The 17,085-nt window shown below is 36.4% G+C and overlaps 1 protein-coding gene and 1 long non-coding RNA gene across 3 annotated transcripts in view; both read left to right on the top strand.

The window, feature by feature from the left end:
- kiz (kizuna centrosomal protein) overlaps positions 1-17,085 on the top strand; it is a 38,963-nt gene that overhangs the window by 1,732 nt on the left and 20,146 nt on the right. Inside the window, exons 1-5 of one of the 2 annotated variants that reach the window (XM_086095270.1) lie at positions 7,363-7,408; positions 8,699-8,810; positions 10,578-11,181; positions 11,312-11,501; positions 16,862-16,981. In XM_086095270.1, the coding sequence (XP_085951396.1) occupies positions 8,745-8,810; positions 10,578-11,181; positions 11,312-11,501; positions 16,862-16,981 (980 nt within the window). In that variant the 5' untranslated portion in view covers positions 7,363-7,408; positions 8,699-8,744. Of the gene's footprint in view, positions 1-34; positions 98-7,362; positions 7,409-8,698; positions 8,811-10,577; positions 11,182-11,311; positions 11,502-16,861; positions 16,982-17,085 lie in introns of those variants that run through there. The other variant, XM_086095269.1, reaches the window with a different exon arrangement.
- LOC147163099 (uncharacterized) lies at positions 107-3,346 on the top strand. Its single transcript, XR_015097127.1, has 4 exons — positions 107-1,916; positions 2,495-2,638; positions 2,730-2,892; positions 3,284-3,346. It is a non-coding gene; the product is annotated as an uncharacterized LOC147163099 (long non-coding RNA).

The following is a 17,085-nucleotide window of genomic DNA, read 5'->3' as shown; positions in this document are numbered from 1 at the left end:
ATCTCTCTGTTCTATGTCTGTCTATCTCTTATAGGCAGAATTTTCAGATAGAATTTACAGATTTATGGAAGAAATGGAAGCAACATGGAACACAAAGGTATAATTAATTTTGCAACATTTCATTCTCACTGATTGTGATTAAATGTGATTAATAGAACATCAGTGTAAATGAAGAATAACATGTCTTTTGGCTTTGTCGCTCACATATTGCTTTTTTTATGCACACACATTCTTTTGTAATGTTTCCAAGGTCGTCTGATTCTCTCTTTTATCAAGCTGCTTTGTTTGTGTGTGTGTGTGTGTGTGTGTTTGCCTTTGTGTATTATGAGGACATGTCACCTGAATACACGCAACACTGCGAGGAAATTTTGAATTATGAGGACACAGCCCATGTCCTCATAATTCATTCAATGCAGAAGTGCTTCTAGGGCTGTAGAAGGCTTAAATCCAAAGTTTTAGCCAATGTCCTTGTAAACCATAATTACATGAATTTGTGTATTTTTGTGTATTTGATGACGCCCCCTGTAGGAAGGTCCTCGTAATGCACCACTTCATGAATTATTCACACCAGTGTATATTTCACAGCATTTGATTGGCTGACCGTCACCTGTCCCCACAATTACGCACATGTCCCCATAATTCAGTTTTTTCTCAAAATGCTGTGTATTGTGAATGTTTGTCTGTAGACGCAGAGCCTTTTTTTTTTTTTGCAGCCACCAATTCCTAAGTAGATAAATTAAATAATGAAATACACTATGACATTTAATTATATATTTCAGTATTTAATTCTTGCAGTGGTTGTTTATTTGAAAATATACAATGGTTAACAGCTGTTTATCACATCACTTTGAACAGCTGGAGGCAGAGACAGAGAAACTGTCAGTGCCGTATATTGATTCATCATTTAACATCCCACCCTGCCTTTACAATGTAACATCTTTCTGTACACCAGTGGCCAAATGTTTTGAGAATGACATTGATTTTCTAAAAATCTCCAGTGCTGACTTATTATTATTGTTTTTTTATGATGGCAATTTGCATGTACTCCAGAATGTTATAGTGATTAGATGAATTGCAAAGTCCCTATTTGCCATGAAAATTAAAGTAATTTCCTTTAGTGACCTTACAAACTTTAAGTGAAGAAGGCTTCAGGGCACCCAAGAAAATCCAGCAAATGCCAGGACTATCTCCCAAAGTTGATTCAGCTGCGGGATAAGGACATCACCACCAGTGTAGAGCTTGCTCAGGAATGGCAGTAAGCAGGTATGAGTGCATCTACACCCATGGTGAGGGAGTAAGACTTTTGGAGGATGGCCTGGTGTGACCAGTGAAAAGGGGATTCCATAAATACAGACCAAAATAAGAAAAAAAGAGTTGAAGTTATTTTCTCTGATTAACCCCCTTTCCAAATGTTTGGGGCATCCGGAAAAATGCTTGTCTGGAGAAGAAAAGGTGAGCGCTACTAAAGTATAGTACTAAAACATCCTCGGACAGCAACTGTATGACAGCAGCAAGGTTATTTTATTTACTAAAGCAAAAAAACATTTTCGTTAATGAAAAAAAAAACCTTTTTAAAAAACTGAAACTGAAATCACATTTTATGATTACAAAATGATCTATAATTCTAGCAATAATATCCTTTGTTTTCGTCTGTGGTAATTCATTTAATATATGAGCCTTTGGGGTTCATTTTAAATGTGATCTATTTTTTTTTATTGACACTGTAAATCATAGAACAATAGCCACTCTTATCAACAAAGTTCATAATCCAACGACTGAACCAATTTGTTGATTTGAACGGGATTTATTATATTGCCCTGAGTACGGAAGTGACGTCATCTAGCAGCCCCGATAGAGAACCGCCCCCGGCTCTATTTACTTCACGAGATGTGATGGCGTGTAGCTGTGCTAATGAGGTAGGTTTGAAGCTCGAATTTTTCCTGTTGTTGTTGGTCGCTTGTGTACATTGCTCCCTCTTTCGCGAAAATGATTTATAATGCAAGTCCAGTGTAAGTGCAGCTAAGCTTACGTTAGCATACCTAACCATCTGTTGATTATGATGGATGCAGCTAATTATTTAGAATTGCTACGCTTCTGTTAGCGACGGTTAGCATAGCAGAGCTAACCGTCTGTTGAGTAAGATGAATGCTAATTGCAATTTTTAAGAGGAAAGCAATAACAGGCTGGTTTTTGATGTGAAAATATACAATGGCTTAGTATTACCAGTACAGTATAAATGAAGTATTGGTAAATTGCTGCATTTGTGTTTACTTAAATTTGTTCTTTCAATAGAAATATTTCAGTAAAGTCTGTTAGTGTTCATTACATTTAATTTATGCAAATATTTAGCAGAGCTGTGCTATCCACTGTATTTTATTTTCGTTGGCACATTTACTGCACACTGCACAGGCTATTATGGTACACTGAAAGTCAACTTCAAGACATCTGCACCAAGTTACCTATCAAACTGATTGAAACTAATTTTTTTCTATAGCTTTAGATCATTATCTTCAGTGAGACATGTCAGTCATGAGGCCACAGAGGGCAAAAGTTAAACCCAAAGAAGAGGTAGCATACTTTTCATCCTTAGGTAAAGACAAGAATGGCTTCACCATAAAATATATTAATTAATTCAAAGGTGAGTATTGGTAAAATATTCTTTAGTATGGGTTTAGTTTTCATTATTGTTATAATGAAATATTTCTGTTGTATCCTTTTTTCTTTGTAAGGTCGAGGAGTGTTCAGTTCCTGCTCCTTTCAGAAGAGAGACTTTCCTACTGAATATCGAGGAGAAGTTCTAAGCAAACAGGAACGTGAAAACAGGCTGAGAGTGTATCATGATGCCCGGAAGGTTTTCATGTTTGAATTTCGCTACAATGGAAAAACACTATGGTATGTTTATATGGTGTGTTGTCACACTTAATTTTGTTTTTTTGGGGGGGATATCGTGCAAGGTTTGACAAAACATAAAAGATTAATTAAAACTCAAAAGCAAAAGTACATTCTTTTCTCAATATAATTTTTTTATTTTTTTATTTCATTTTTTACAATATTGTGACTTGTTTTTTTATTTTACTTTTACAGTTATCGTGAGTATCGCTAACCTCACAATATCATGTTAATTATCATATCGTGATTTCTTATGACATTTGGATATTGTGTCATACATGTGACATACTAGAATTACTGGTCGCACATTCATGATTACATGAAATTATATTATAGCAGTCTAGTCTTAGTAAGAATTTAATTGTATTGGTATTTTTCTATTCATCTGCCCCAGGTTTCCACTGAAGCACAACCTGATGAAGACACAGCTATCAGACTGCGCCAAAGTTGACCAGGTGACTAGATTTATTTTTGAATGTTGTTGAAATCAGTTTTCCGAAGCAAGACATTAGTGGAGGGTGGAGATACTAGGGCTGCACAATATGTGGAAAATATCTTGCCGCACGAATGACTCATGCAATATGTGTATTGCAAAGACGTGCAAAAAATGAATATTGGATTAATTGTATACTTTAGTCTGAGGCTAAGCGATATGGCCAAAAAATAAAATAAAAAGTATTTTAAACCAACCATCCAGCATTCTGCCACCACTTGTGCAAAATTACAACTCACAATAACATCTGGATGTAACAGAACATAACAACAGCTTTTAATAATCCAGAAGACAAAATACATTTCACGATTTAGCAAATTTTCAACGATTCAATTTAAATTTAATTTATTCAATTAATTAGATTTATTGCCAGGCCCTACTTGAGTCTGAATTTGACCAATCAGAGACAACATTAATTGCGCATCGCCATACAAGAGAATTGTATCGGGGAGCATTACTAACAAAAAATAACTTATTTGGATAAGACTAGATCACAATGAGCATGATTATTTTTCTGCACGTACGTGTATTTCTTTAATTAGATTATATAGATATATATATTAGGTCCATGTTCAATGTCAAAATAATCTCCATCACTGTATAAAACACCCATGTCGCATGTTTTGTCAATACTGTGCAGCCATCACAGGTGCATAGTCCTCACAATGTCGTAGTTGTGAATAACTGACACTCTGAGGACAGTGTATTTACACACTGCGAATGTAAAATAAGTTTTCAGGGGTTTGGAGTTACACATACAGTCCTCATAATTCATACTCTGGTATGGACACTCTGAGGACTGTGTGTTTTCTATTAATTGTTTCATTGTGAAAAATAGACGTCACCAATTTACACAAACCACTAGTGCTGACGGATTATTTATTTTTTAAATAGCAAATAAAATGTGTTTGCATTCACAATACTTTAACCTATTCATTGTTCTTTATGTACTGTAACTGTGTAAATGCACAGGTGGTCGTGTTACTAAGAATTTAATTTTATATGTATTTTTCTCTTCATGTGTACCAGGTTTCAACTGAAGCACAACCTGAAGACATAGCTGAAGACGTAGCTGTCACAGACCAAGTTGACCAGGTGACGAGATTTCTTTTTGAATGTTGATGTTGAAATCCATTTTTCAGAAGCAAGATGTTGCACAATTTATAAAAAAAAATATCTTGTCGCACGAATGGCTCATGCAATATGTGTATTGCAAAGACATGCAACAAATGAATATTGGATTGTATACTTTAGTCTGATTTTGACCAATCAGAGACTACCTTAATTGCGCATCGCCATACAAGAGAATTGTATTGAGGAGCATTACTAACAAAATATAACATTTGGATAAGACTAGATCACAATGAGCATGCTTATTTTTCCGCATTAACGTGCATTTCTTTCTTTGGATTATAAAGATCTCTCTATCTCTATCTTTATCTCTATATCTATCTATCTATATCTATATATCTGTCTCTCTATGTCTCTCTCTCTCTATATACAGTATATATATCTATACATCTATATCTGTATGCATGTGTGTGTGTATGTATGTATGTGTGTATATATATATATATATATATATATATATATATAGATATATAGATATATATATATAGATATTTATATATACTGTATATATAGAGTATGTATGTATGTATATATGTATATGTATGTATGTGTATATATACAGTATATGTATAGATCTTTTTTTTAGGTCCGTGTTAAATGTTTAATCTCCATCACTGTATAAAACACCCATGTCGCATGTTTTGTCAATACTGTGCAGCCATCACAGGTGCATAGTCCTCACAATGTCGTAGTTGTGAATAACTGACACTCTGAGGACAGTGTATTTACACACTGCGAATGTAAAATAAGTTTTCAGGGGTTTGGAGTTACACATATAGTCCTCATAATTCATACTCTGGTATGGACACTCTGAGGACTGTGTATTTTCTATTGATTGTTTCATTGTGAAAAATAGACGTCACCAATTTACACAAACCACTAGTGCTGACGGATTATTTATTTTTGAAATGGCAAATAAAATGTGTTTGCATTCACAATACTTTAACCTATTCATTGTTCTTTATGTACTGTAACTGTGTAAATGCACAGGTACAGTCGTGTTACTAAGAATTTAATTTTATATGTATTTTTCTCTTCATGTGTACCAGGTTTCAACTGAAGCACAACCTGAAGACATAGCTAAAGACATAGCTGTCACAGACCAAGTTGACCAGGTGACAAGATTTCTTTTTGAATGTTGATGTTGAAATACATTTTTCAGAAGCAAGACGTTGCACAATTTATAAAAAAAAAAAAGATCTTGTCGCACGAATGGCTCATGCAATAGGTGAATTGCAAAGACATGCAACAAATGAATATTGGATTGTATACTTTAGTCTGATTTTGACCAATCAGAGACTACCTTAATTGCACATCACCATACGAGAACCGTATCGAGGGGCATTACTAACAAAAAATAACTTAATTGGATAAGATTAGATCACAATGAGCATGCTTATTTTTCCGCATTAACGTGTATTTTTTTTTCATTGGATTATAAAAATATATAGATATAGATAGATCTTTTTTTTTAGGTCCATGTCGAAATAATCTCCATCACTGTATAAAACACCCATGTCGCATGTTTTGTCAATACTGTGCAGCCCTCGCAGGTGCTTAGTCCCCACAATGTCGTAGTTGTGAATAACTGACACTCTGAGGACAGTGTATTTACACACTGCGAATGTAAAATAAGTTTTCAGGGCTTGGAGTTACACATACAGTCCTCATAATTCATACTCTGGTCAGGTATGGACACTCTGAGGACTGTGTATTTTCTATTAATTGTTTCATTGTGAAAAATAGACATCACCAATTTACACTAACCATTAGTGCTGACGGATTATTTATTTTTGAAATGGCAAATAAAATGTGTTTGCATTCACAATACTTTAACCTATTCATTGTTCTGTATGTACTGTAACTGTGTAAATGCACAGGTACAGACTTGTGTGTTACTAAGAATTGAATTTTATATGTATTTTTCTCTTCATGTGTACCAGGTTTCAACTGAAGCACAACCTGAAGACATAACTGAAGACGTAGCTGTCACAGACCAAGTTGACCAGGTGACGAGATTTCTTTTTGAATGTTGACGTTGAAATACATTTTTCAGAAGCAAGACGTTGGCACAATATATAAAAAAATATCTTGTCGCACGAATGGCTCATGCAATATGTGTATTGCAAAGACAAGCAACAAATGAATATTGGATTGTATACTTTAGTCTGACTTTGACCAATCAGAGACTACCTTAATTGCGCATCGCCATACGAGAAACGTATCGAGGGGCATTACTAACAAAAAATAACTTAATTGGATAAGATTAGATCACAATGAGCATGTTTATTTTTCCGCATTATCGTGTATTTTTTTTCATTGGATTATAAAAATATATAGCTATAGATAGATCCTTTTTTTTTAGGTCCATGTTCAATGTCGAAATAATCTCCATTACTGTATAAAACACCCATGTCGCATGTTTTGTCAATACTGTGCAGCCCTCACAGATACTTAGTCCTCACAATGTTATAGTTGTGAATAACTGACACTGAGGACAGTGTATTCATACACCGTGACTGTAAAATAAGTTTTGAGGGCTTGGAGTTATTATACAATTCATACTCTGGTCAGGTATGGATTCTCTGAGGACTGTGTATTTTCTTGTTTTTGTTTCATTGTGAAAAATAGACGTCACCAATTTACACAAACCTGTAGTGCAGAAGGATTTATTTATTTATTTTTGTAATGGCAAATAAAATGAGTTTGCATTTACAATACTTTAACCTATTAATTGTTCTGTATGTACTGTAACTGTGTAAATGCACAGGTACAGTCGTGTTACTAAGAATTGAATTTTATATGTATTTTTCTCTTCATGTGTACCAGGTTTCAACTGAAGCACAACCTGAAGACATAGCTGAAGACGTAGCTGTCACAGACCAAGTTGACCAGGTGACGAGATTTCTTTTTGAATATTGATGTTGAAATCAGTTTTCAGAAGCAAGACGTTAGGAGTGAAGAGTGTAGAGTAGATGCTAGGGCTGAACTATATAACTAACAAATATAATCACAACAATTTTTTTATGCAATGTGTATTGCCAAGACGTTCAAAATATTGTATCCAACAATAAGCTTGTATGGGACTAAAATTCCTACAAGTCAACATTAAAAATATCTCAAATTGAAGATTTGTTGGCAGTTTGGTGATTTGGATTATGCACTGTAGTGATCTTTTGTTCCCATTAATTTATTTATGGTGGATTTTAGAGATGAACTCGCTATCAATTTTATTTTATTTTTTTAAACAGAAGTGTAAACATCAGGTAGTTAATTTACTTGTATCAAGCTTGGATAAATGTGCTTTATGTTTTGGACCTTTCGCTGCACTAGAATGGACTGGCATGATGGGTATTTTATCTTCTGTGTTATTTGTATCTGCAATGGATCTTTGTTTCACGCAACCAGAATTAATAGTGCAGGCATTTTCATTGAATGAATATAATTTAGTCAAGAGGATAAATTATGACCCATGTTTATACCTTTATCTTTAGTTGCAAGCAGCTAAATGTTGAGCAATTGTCTCAATCTTAACGACTGTCTGACTCGGTAAAATAGAAAAGTCTACTGTAACTGAAGGACTGTATCACACAATATCTGTTTTAGGGGCAATGCCATAGATTAAGCATATTAACTATCCCTCTTGTTAAATGCTTCATCTCATCTTTCGAATAAATGTGACTAGATTTATAATAATCTTTAGTATGTGCACAAACTTTAGGTTCTAAATGCTTTTCTAGTTTGCTCCAGCATCTGGCACATATCCCGTTTAAAAAAAATTCAAAACTGCTTGATGATGAAGACCTTTGGTAAATTAACTTTAGCATATTAGCCCATCAATGGCGGGAGCTACTTCTGCCGCGAGCGCTCGACACTTTTCTCAAGCTTCTACTTCGAGTGTAACGTCACTAAGTAACAGCGAAGTAAAGCTAGTAAATATTTATGACCACCCGCCAAAATGAATTTTAACCCGCATCTGGCAGGTTAATTTTAGAGCCACTGTATATATGCATATGTATGTGTGCATCTACTGTATATATGGATATCATTGCTGTCCTGTGAAAAACACGTTTCCATTTTTAGGTCGCGGGCTGCTCTCCGGTAGCTCCTATGGTGGAAGTGTTTTTCACAGAACAGCGACAATATGTGTATGTATGTAATAATTGTTTTCGTTTAAAAAATTAGGTTGCTGATGTATCCAGTTCAAGTGAGGATTCGTTAGCAGAGGAATATGTTCCAGATTCTCACACGGACACTTCCTACATTGAACCTGTTTCAGAAATTCAGAAATCCGAAGGTATTTCAGGAATGAGCTATGAGAAAACTGCTCATCCTTTAAGATGAGAGGTAGTCATGTTTTAAAGAATAAAATGTTCAATGTTCACTGACTCTTTTGCATCTGGTTTCATGTCTAGCTTATCCATTACAAAGCTGTGTTTGACCTAGATAACCTGTTCACATAAGAAGCAGTTTTATTAACATACCAGTTTTAGTCTGTCCTAAATTTGTAAGTTGTAACATGAGCACCATGTTAAAACTTACAATTTTAGGACAGATCAGGTATGACTGCATTTCACAGTATTGTTATGTACAACAATGTGTCCTTATATCAGGTAAGTCATTACACATCAATGCCATTTTAGTTTGTGTAAAGTCAGAATGCCAGAACTTTCAAATCACTTCAGTGACATGGTTGCTGTGTGTTGTGTAAACTTTGTCCTTGTAATGTGAGTTGGTCCTCATAATTACCATTTTTGCAATGGGCGTGGCTTATTTAGGTCATTATCTATGTCCTCACAATTACGGATTTTTTCAGGTTTTTCTTTTTTTCGTGTGTTGAGTTTTTTCAAGTTTTGAAGTGAAATTTTCCTGGACAACCCCAAAAAAATTTTTTGGGTGCAAGTCCCATCTCTCTGGCATTAGCAGAAAGGGGTGTCCCTGTAATACACAATTAAACCGGTTTGGAAAAAATGTCCTCATAATACACAGAGGCAAGTATGTGTGTGTGTGTGTGTGTGTGTGTGTTTGGGTTTATAAGATATACCATTTAATGCAGGGTAAATCTGCCACATTTAAACTGTGTGTCTTTAGTATCACAGGTGTCTAATCCTAGCCAGTGCATCGGTACAAGCAGTGTAGTTCAAGCCCATAGCTGCTTTCCCCTTTCACTTAAAGCAGTTAAAGCTCTTTTAGATGAAATGTCTAAGACATCTCATAATAATTTGGAGCATGCTGTCTAGAGCAGTCACTTGTAACTGTGTACACCTCCCTTCTTCCCCCCCCCCCTCAGTCTGTCGATATTGTAATGAGCAAAATGGTACCGTTCCTCCATTATGCATACAAGCCATTGGCTGGCAGTGTGCATGTCCCTCAGGCTGCAGCATTCATTAAGGGAAGCTTACCGGGCTGAAAGCTGGAGACGGATGATAACGGGATATGATTTTCATATTTAATACTTTCCTTGGAAGAGCACACGCGTGCTGCAGATTGATAGAAGAATCAATTGCTACTTTAGTGAGTCACTTTCTACTTTGCCCTGCAGCTACCGATGGAATCACTCAGCCAAGAAATTAACTTTCCCTCTTTTTTTTTATACTTTGTGGATCTGCTGGGTGGGCTGCATGGTTTACAGTGAATGTTATTAAGCAGCTAACTGTTTGGTATTTAAGACGCTTATCAGAAAAGAAACAGAAGCTATGTTTTTTTGTTATTGTGTTCGGAGGGAGGGTTTTTTTTTTGCCTCCTTCGCTCACCCCTTGGTGACATTGACATGAATCAAAACTTGTGTAAGGGATTTCTTATGATTAAAAGTTAAAACATTGATCCTGAGACATTCTTTTGAGAGATATAGTAGAGAGAATTCTGACCTTGGCCCAAACACACTACACTCATTCAAATTATAAAGTGGATATTTAGCATACTTGAGATGAAAAACTCTCAAAATAGGCTTCATTAACTTCAGTTTTGAGTGATGTCATTTTTCAACCGTTGTGATTTAATCTTGACAAATACACATTTAATACGACAGTGTGGGTTAATGCAAGTTATATGTTCGTATTTACAGTTGAAATCTGTACAAGGCGATTGCGAGGACAGCTCTGTCTCTCACAAAGCAGAGGATTTTACAAATGCACCTGCGGTCATCTCAATTGGCCGCCAAACCTCCAGAGGGGCCTGCCATGCAACTGGGATCACAAGTGTACTCTCACACCAAGCATTGGACCGTTCGCCCAATCGTAGCATGTACTCCTGCAAACGACTACCAAGTGGCCCTTTGAAGGACTTCACAGTTGTCAGCGAGGACACCGCCGCCAACCGAGCACTTTTATCAGATGACATTTCAGCTCCAGACAATTCTCTCGACGGCCGTAATTTGACTGACAAACACGGGAAAAGGGCCACGGCGCTGCAGTTTGATCAGACTGCACCTGCGCCTTTTGCAAATGACGATGAACAAGAACCCGAAACTCAGGTGACCTTGAAGAGTCCCAAGAGGAATCCATCTCTAAGCAGCAGAAATAAACCAATAGGGCTCCAGAATCTCCCTGCTGAACACGTTAACTCCACAGAGATTGCTCCTCAGACACCCTTAATGGAAAAATCAGGGGGAGGTTTTAGCCATTTGATGCCTGAAACGTCCTCTGCAAGAAAATCTGAAGATATCTCAGGTTTGAAAATGTGCTTTTCCGTTATCATGTTGTGTACTTTTGGGTATTTGCTGCTCCAGCTCGCATTTATTTTTGCATTGTGAATATTTGAAATAGGACTTCTTGTAATTGTCCTCTTTGCTTCATTCAGGCAGATCTGAAAGTTTCGACTCTAGCTCTGATGAGCATTTGCTGGAAAGCAGTGTGAGTGACCTGACCATTACTCTGTCACAATCTGAGTCCGAGGATGATGAGCCTGAGGATGAAGCAGCTGCAAGGAATACTGGATCGAGTGGAAGTCGGCACAGTCCCGTCTCAACCCTCAAAGACACACCTCACTTGTATGTAACATTTGGTTTTGTGGCCTTATACGAAATGAAACAAATATTTTGATTGTCCTACATTCTGGCATAGTTCAGTACAGTGTTATTTACAATTTAGTAGGTAAAAAAACAAGGGGCTGGGATATCGTTCTCCATGCATAATACAGTGGGCTGTTGATGATAGGAGCACACTATTTCATCCGAGGCTGTCAAAGAGGATTGTAGGAGTCATGGTAGATAGGCAGCCATGCACTGTGTAGCTCAGCAACACTGGTGGCAGTGACGCATCTTACAGAGAGAGCTCAGGACCTGCCGCCAGCCATATTGGCGTAATCCATGATAATGCCCTAACAGAGCAATTTTCTGCTTGAGAGACCTCAGGAACTCCCCAGTGGAGGAGGAAATTTGTGGCACCACAGAGTGTTTTGGAGGGTTGGTATGTGGCCAGCACTTACAGCTACAAACCCTTAGTGTGATGATGGCCCCTAGTTGAAGGATCATTTTAGATAGGTTTAAAACCACGTAGTCCGATGTGAATAAACCCACGTCTCCACTGACCAGTACAGTTCACTTTAACTCGCGGTTTGGAAGAATAAAACTTCTGATTTGCACTCGACCAGATAGCGAAAGCAATTACTTAAATAGTAGAGCTGTCAAAATTAATCGATAAGTAATCGATTAGCAAATTAATCGACAATTATTTTAAATGCTTTTGTAATACACTTTAATGCAAAATTTTAATGAATCTGAATAGTCGATTAATCGATTGAATAATCAATAGATTAATCGATTCTAAATATATTTACTATAATATATAATATTCGAGAGTGACAACACTACTAAATAGTGTGACATCATGCCAGCGCAAAACTGTATAAGCTCCCAAATTCTATAGAGAAAAAAAACAAGAGTGTTTTATATCCTTCCAATTACTGTACATTTCCATTGTCACATGTATGTTGCTGTTCTTTTTTGACCAATCAACAGTGTGCAGTGTGTCTAGCCCCTCCCATTAGGTACCTGCAGTTACTACCCCAAAGATACCATCCAGAACAGTTAGTTAGGACTCATCATTCCTTAAGCCAATTAAAATTGAATACAAACGTAGCCCAGTGCATGATGCCTACCAAGCTGATGTTCTCTCCCAGAGCAGGATTTTTTTCTTCTTATGATGTACATAGAAATTATTCATTCAGTGCATCTTGTGCCCTTCAAAAAGTAAAAGAAAACCAAAAAGTAAATTTATTAGCTATATTAGTTTCCCCTTTATTCATGCTGCCAGTGGGCTTCGTTTTGTTTCTTCCCCTCCATAATTTTGCGTCTTTACTGTTGCTTCATTTTAAACAAAATTGCACCTTTTGGAAAGTGTAGATTTTTGTGCATGGTGGTTTCTGTGTGGTCTGCTGTACTGTTTATAACGCAACCTCAATAGGCGCCACGGTTCGCCTGTGCAGGGGCGACGATGGTGGGGGCCGCAGCTTTCATTGTTAACACTAAGGGCTTGTGTGTATGAGGAGAAAACCGGAGGCTTTGATGTAAAGCTCCGAGAGCATCCAGTCTCCATCCTCTCCCTCTTTTCTTTCTTGTTCTCTGAGGTTAGAGTTTATATCGCTCCCTCCATTGAACCGACAGTCAGGGAAAAACAAGCCAGGGCATTTCATTAGATTATTCCATTATATTTTTTCTCCTGCATGGCCAGGGTGAGTGAGGGTGAATGCCCGAAATATCCTCCAGGTTTCTTGAAGAAACATAATGGTCAATCTGTTCATCTACTTACTGGCTCTGAACTGTATGATGAGTTTGCTCCATTGCTGACAGCATGTGAAACAATTTAATAATATTTATTCTGGTGCTGCATATTTTATTTGAAAATGTCAAATCCACCCTTTAGTTATACAGATTTTTACCCAGCTCTAGTAACTCTATTCTGACATCAACACTAGCGGCATATTTGTATATGCTGCAAGATTCCTCCCCGACACTTATCACTCTAGTACTATTAAACTAAATAATAAAAGGACCACAGTTGTACTGGGCCAAGTGCTTGACATATGCTACCCCTTTATTATGACACATTTTGAATGTTTTTTATTATTATCATTTTAAATGACTTTCGCGCATCATAGCGCAGCCAAAGACATTGAACGTTAGGCAGTTTAAAAAAAGAAGCCATGTCTGTATTTAAAATGGACACAAAAGTGTATTTAACAAACATATTGTATCAAAGCTGCAGTTGAGGTAAAATAAGAATGTAATCAAACTACTTTTACTACTAGTTGGGTTTCCATCAACCCATTTTTATTTGAGTTTTCAAGAAATGCAAAAATAAAACTGAATGGAAATGGTAGGAATTCGGAAAAGGCCCCAAAATTTGCAAAAAAGTTTTTATGCTTAGAAGGGGTGGATTTTGAAGCGTATCGAAACAAGGAAAATGAGAATTTGGGCTATGGAAACAGGTTTTGCAAATAACTGGCAAGACCAGATACACGTCGCACGTTCTGACCGATATTACGTCACACGGCGATAAAGTAAGGTATGTTTGGGTGGTTGACGAAATAGAAATCATTTTGGAATAAATGAAAGAAGCGAATATTAATGCTATTTTAGATGAAAAAACAGCAAAGAAACGCTACGGTTTATCAAGAATTACAAAAGAAAACTCTTCTGATGTCATCGCACGGTGCAGTCGCTTCCAGGTCTTCTTCTTCTTTTAAATTACTGGTGGATCACATCGATATGGTGTATACCGCCACCTACAGCGGCAGAGTCCCCTCTCAATATTCGCAAAAGAAGAACAGATGTAAACGGGCATAAGTCACATGACTATTTAGCCCATTTTCTGTAAATTTGCTTAAAATGTTTGAAAAAATTGGATGGAAAGCTGACTATTTTTGGTGTATGTAAAGTACAAACAAAAATATGTATGCAAATGTGCAACAAAGCAGTATTTCATGTTAAGTGAATATTAGTATGAATATCTAAACTACTGGTCATACTTCTTTAAAACAAAATGCCAGCTTCTTTGTAGCTTATTACCATTGGCTATGGCGAATCCAACACACCTGAACAACTAAACACCTGGGAAACTTGCAACTTGAAAATTGTAACTTCTTAGACTTGACAATGGCAGTTTAATCTGGCTCGCATGATTTGAGGGCAATCCGCAGACAGTGATGATCTGTGAAAGAGGTACTGGCACTTGCTTTCATGTCATGTGAGATAAACCATTAGGCAAGACTCAAAAGCATAGGTAGAACTTACTTGCATGTCAATTAACACATTTTGCAGAGAAGCTATATCAATGCCAAGGGATGGCAGAAAGTCTTGGGCTTTTGTGGAAATATCTAATGCACATGTCAATGGGTTATTTTATTTATCATATGAAGCAACTGCCTGGGCAGTATACACGGTATACACCATAGAGATGTGATCCACCAGTAATTTAAAAGAAGAAGAAGACCTGGAAGCGACTGTGCCGTGCGATGACATCAGAAGAGTTTTCTTTTGTAATTCTTGATAAACCGTAGCGTTTCTTTGCTGTTTTCCCATCTAAAATAGCATTATTATTCGCTTCTTTCATTTATTCCAAAACAATTTCCAAAATCATAAAATCTGATTGAAAAGTTGTCTTTCGGTTTGTGCAAAAAAACGGACATTTCTTGAGTTACTGTGGCACCGGGTGATGACGACTTAAAAAAGTCTTGATTGAAGAGTGGGAAAGTGAAGCATTCTGTTGTTGATATCCGATGAGAAATATTCATTGCTTTTAAAATGCAGTTAGTTTTTCTTTTCTTCTTCTTTTCTTTGATTTCACCATGTTCTTGTGAATGCGCGCCCTCTGCTAAAGAACAGGGTAAAGAAGAGAGTGTAAAAGATTGTGCTGCTTCTTGACCAATATGCCTCACTGGTGCCCCCTGCCATTGCAAAGGAATTGCTAAACAAACTTGCGCTTCGCCAGTTAGATTGGATTTACATTTTGGGCCAGAAAAAAAAAGGTTTCCAGGCAACGGGTCGCCATTTGAAAAAGTCTGTTCTTGTCGTCAGGGTTTTTTTCACATCAAAATATGTACTGTACACTGTAGAGCAATATTGTAATAACACAGAACCTGACCGCATCTTCCAAGCTAACTGCTGATAATGTCACGATAGTAGTAAACAGACGCATTAAATATGAAGTTGGAGACATTGACATAGCTGTTAACAATAAGAGCAAGGGCTTTGCTGGAAAATAAATAAATACACTCATTCACTTTATAACTCTAGTTCTGAAGAACACCGACAAAGTGGAGCAGAGAAAGATGACTAATTTTAAGGCTCGCACTGATGATAAGCTAAATAGGATTCATAACGCAGGTAGATTGCATCCAAAAGAATGTCATATATATAATTGAAGATGCCAGATTAACCAGAATGTTACCGGGAAGCAACCTGTGAAAAGTAGGGCACAATTGTTCACTGACCTCTTAACCCAGAGCCCATTACGAATTGTCATAAATTCTTTTTGGCCCATTTTATGCTGGGGGCCTGAGAATCTCTCGGCTTGGGATTCCTGGAAGAATTCAAAAAGGGCCACCCAGAGCTCGATTCTTAAAAAAAAAAAAAGAGATGGATTCCCAATATCCACATGCATTAAGCATCCATCTCTCAATTTGCAATCTGACACAAAACCAGATTAAGTGCAAAATCTCTCAGCCCCTCACGCCCCTCCCCAGTGCCACCCCAAATTGCTTACATTTATCATAGTCCTATTTTATTACACATGATAATAATTGTAATGTGGCCACCAAAATAAACAGGGCACCTTTTGTAGCAATATTTTTAAAGATACTAGAATACGAGGTTGTGATACTTTATGTAACAAAGAAAATGCAATGTAGTTTGTTAAACACATATATCTATTAGAGTTTTGTGATATAACAATATAAATATTGTAGATATGATATAAAATCTCCATCATATGATATAAAGGTATATTGAATTATTATTTTTTGTTTATGGACAATGCGAACATTAATAATTGAAACTCAGTGTTGTATTTTTTTAATTATTTGTTGTTATTTGCGCTTTGCTGCATTCCTTCAAAAGCGGATATCCTACCAGCTATTTTACTGGTATTTATTTGGCCATTAGATATTTGTGTTTTATTTTATTGTTATTGCTTTTTTAAACTTCTCTTCTGTGGTCTTTAATGAAATATGCATTTTATAAATAAATGGAGAAATATACCCAAAAATTTTTCATTAATTTTGTATATTTTAAAGGAAAAATGTATCGGCATATATATCGTTATCGGGATATAAAATTACCTTTTATCGGGAAATTAGTTTTAGTCCATATCGCACGACTCTTAATACCTGCAATGTTTATATTTTTTCCAGACTCTCCCTTGAAGGACTTTTTAAACTTTTAGAATTCATTGAAGGACGACTCCATGGTGAACAGACCAGAATCTATGGGAATTTTTCAATTGATGAAAGACAACTCGTTCGAATTATCAGGTAAATGTCTTTTTTTTCTACTTTTATTGTAAGTTACTCCTTGAGAAGAGTCATCTCATTTTAGAGGGGCTACATTAAAAAAAATCAACATATTAACACAACAT

The sequence above is a fragment of the Leptonotus elevatus genome, chromosome 14 (genome assembly GCF_054856555.1).
Source record: "Leptonotus elevatus isolate MCC_2025b chromosome 14, RoL_Lele_1.0, whole genome shotgun sequence".
Lineage (NCBI taxonomy): Eukaryota > Metazoa > Chordata > Actinopteri > Syngnathiformes > Syngnathidae > Leptonotus > Leptonotus elevatus.
The sequence above is the reverse complement of the archived record's forward strand: the minus strand, read 5'-3'. Positions and strand labels throughout refer to the sequence as shown.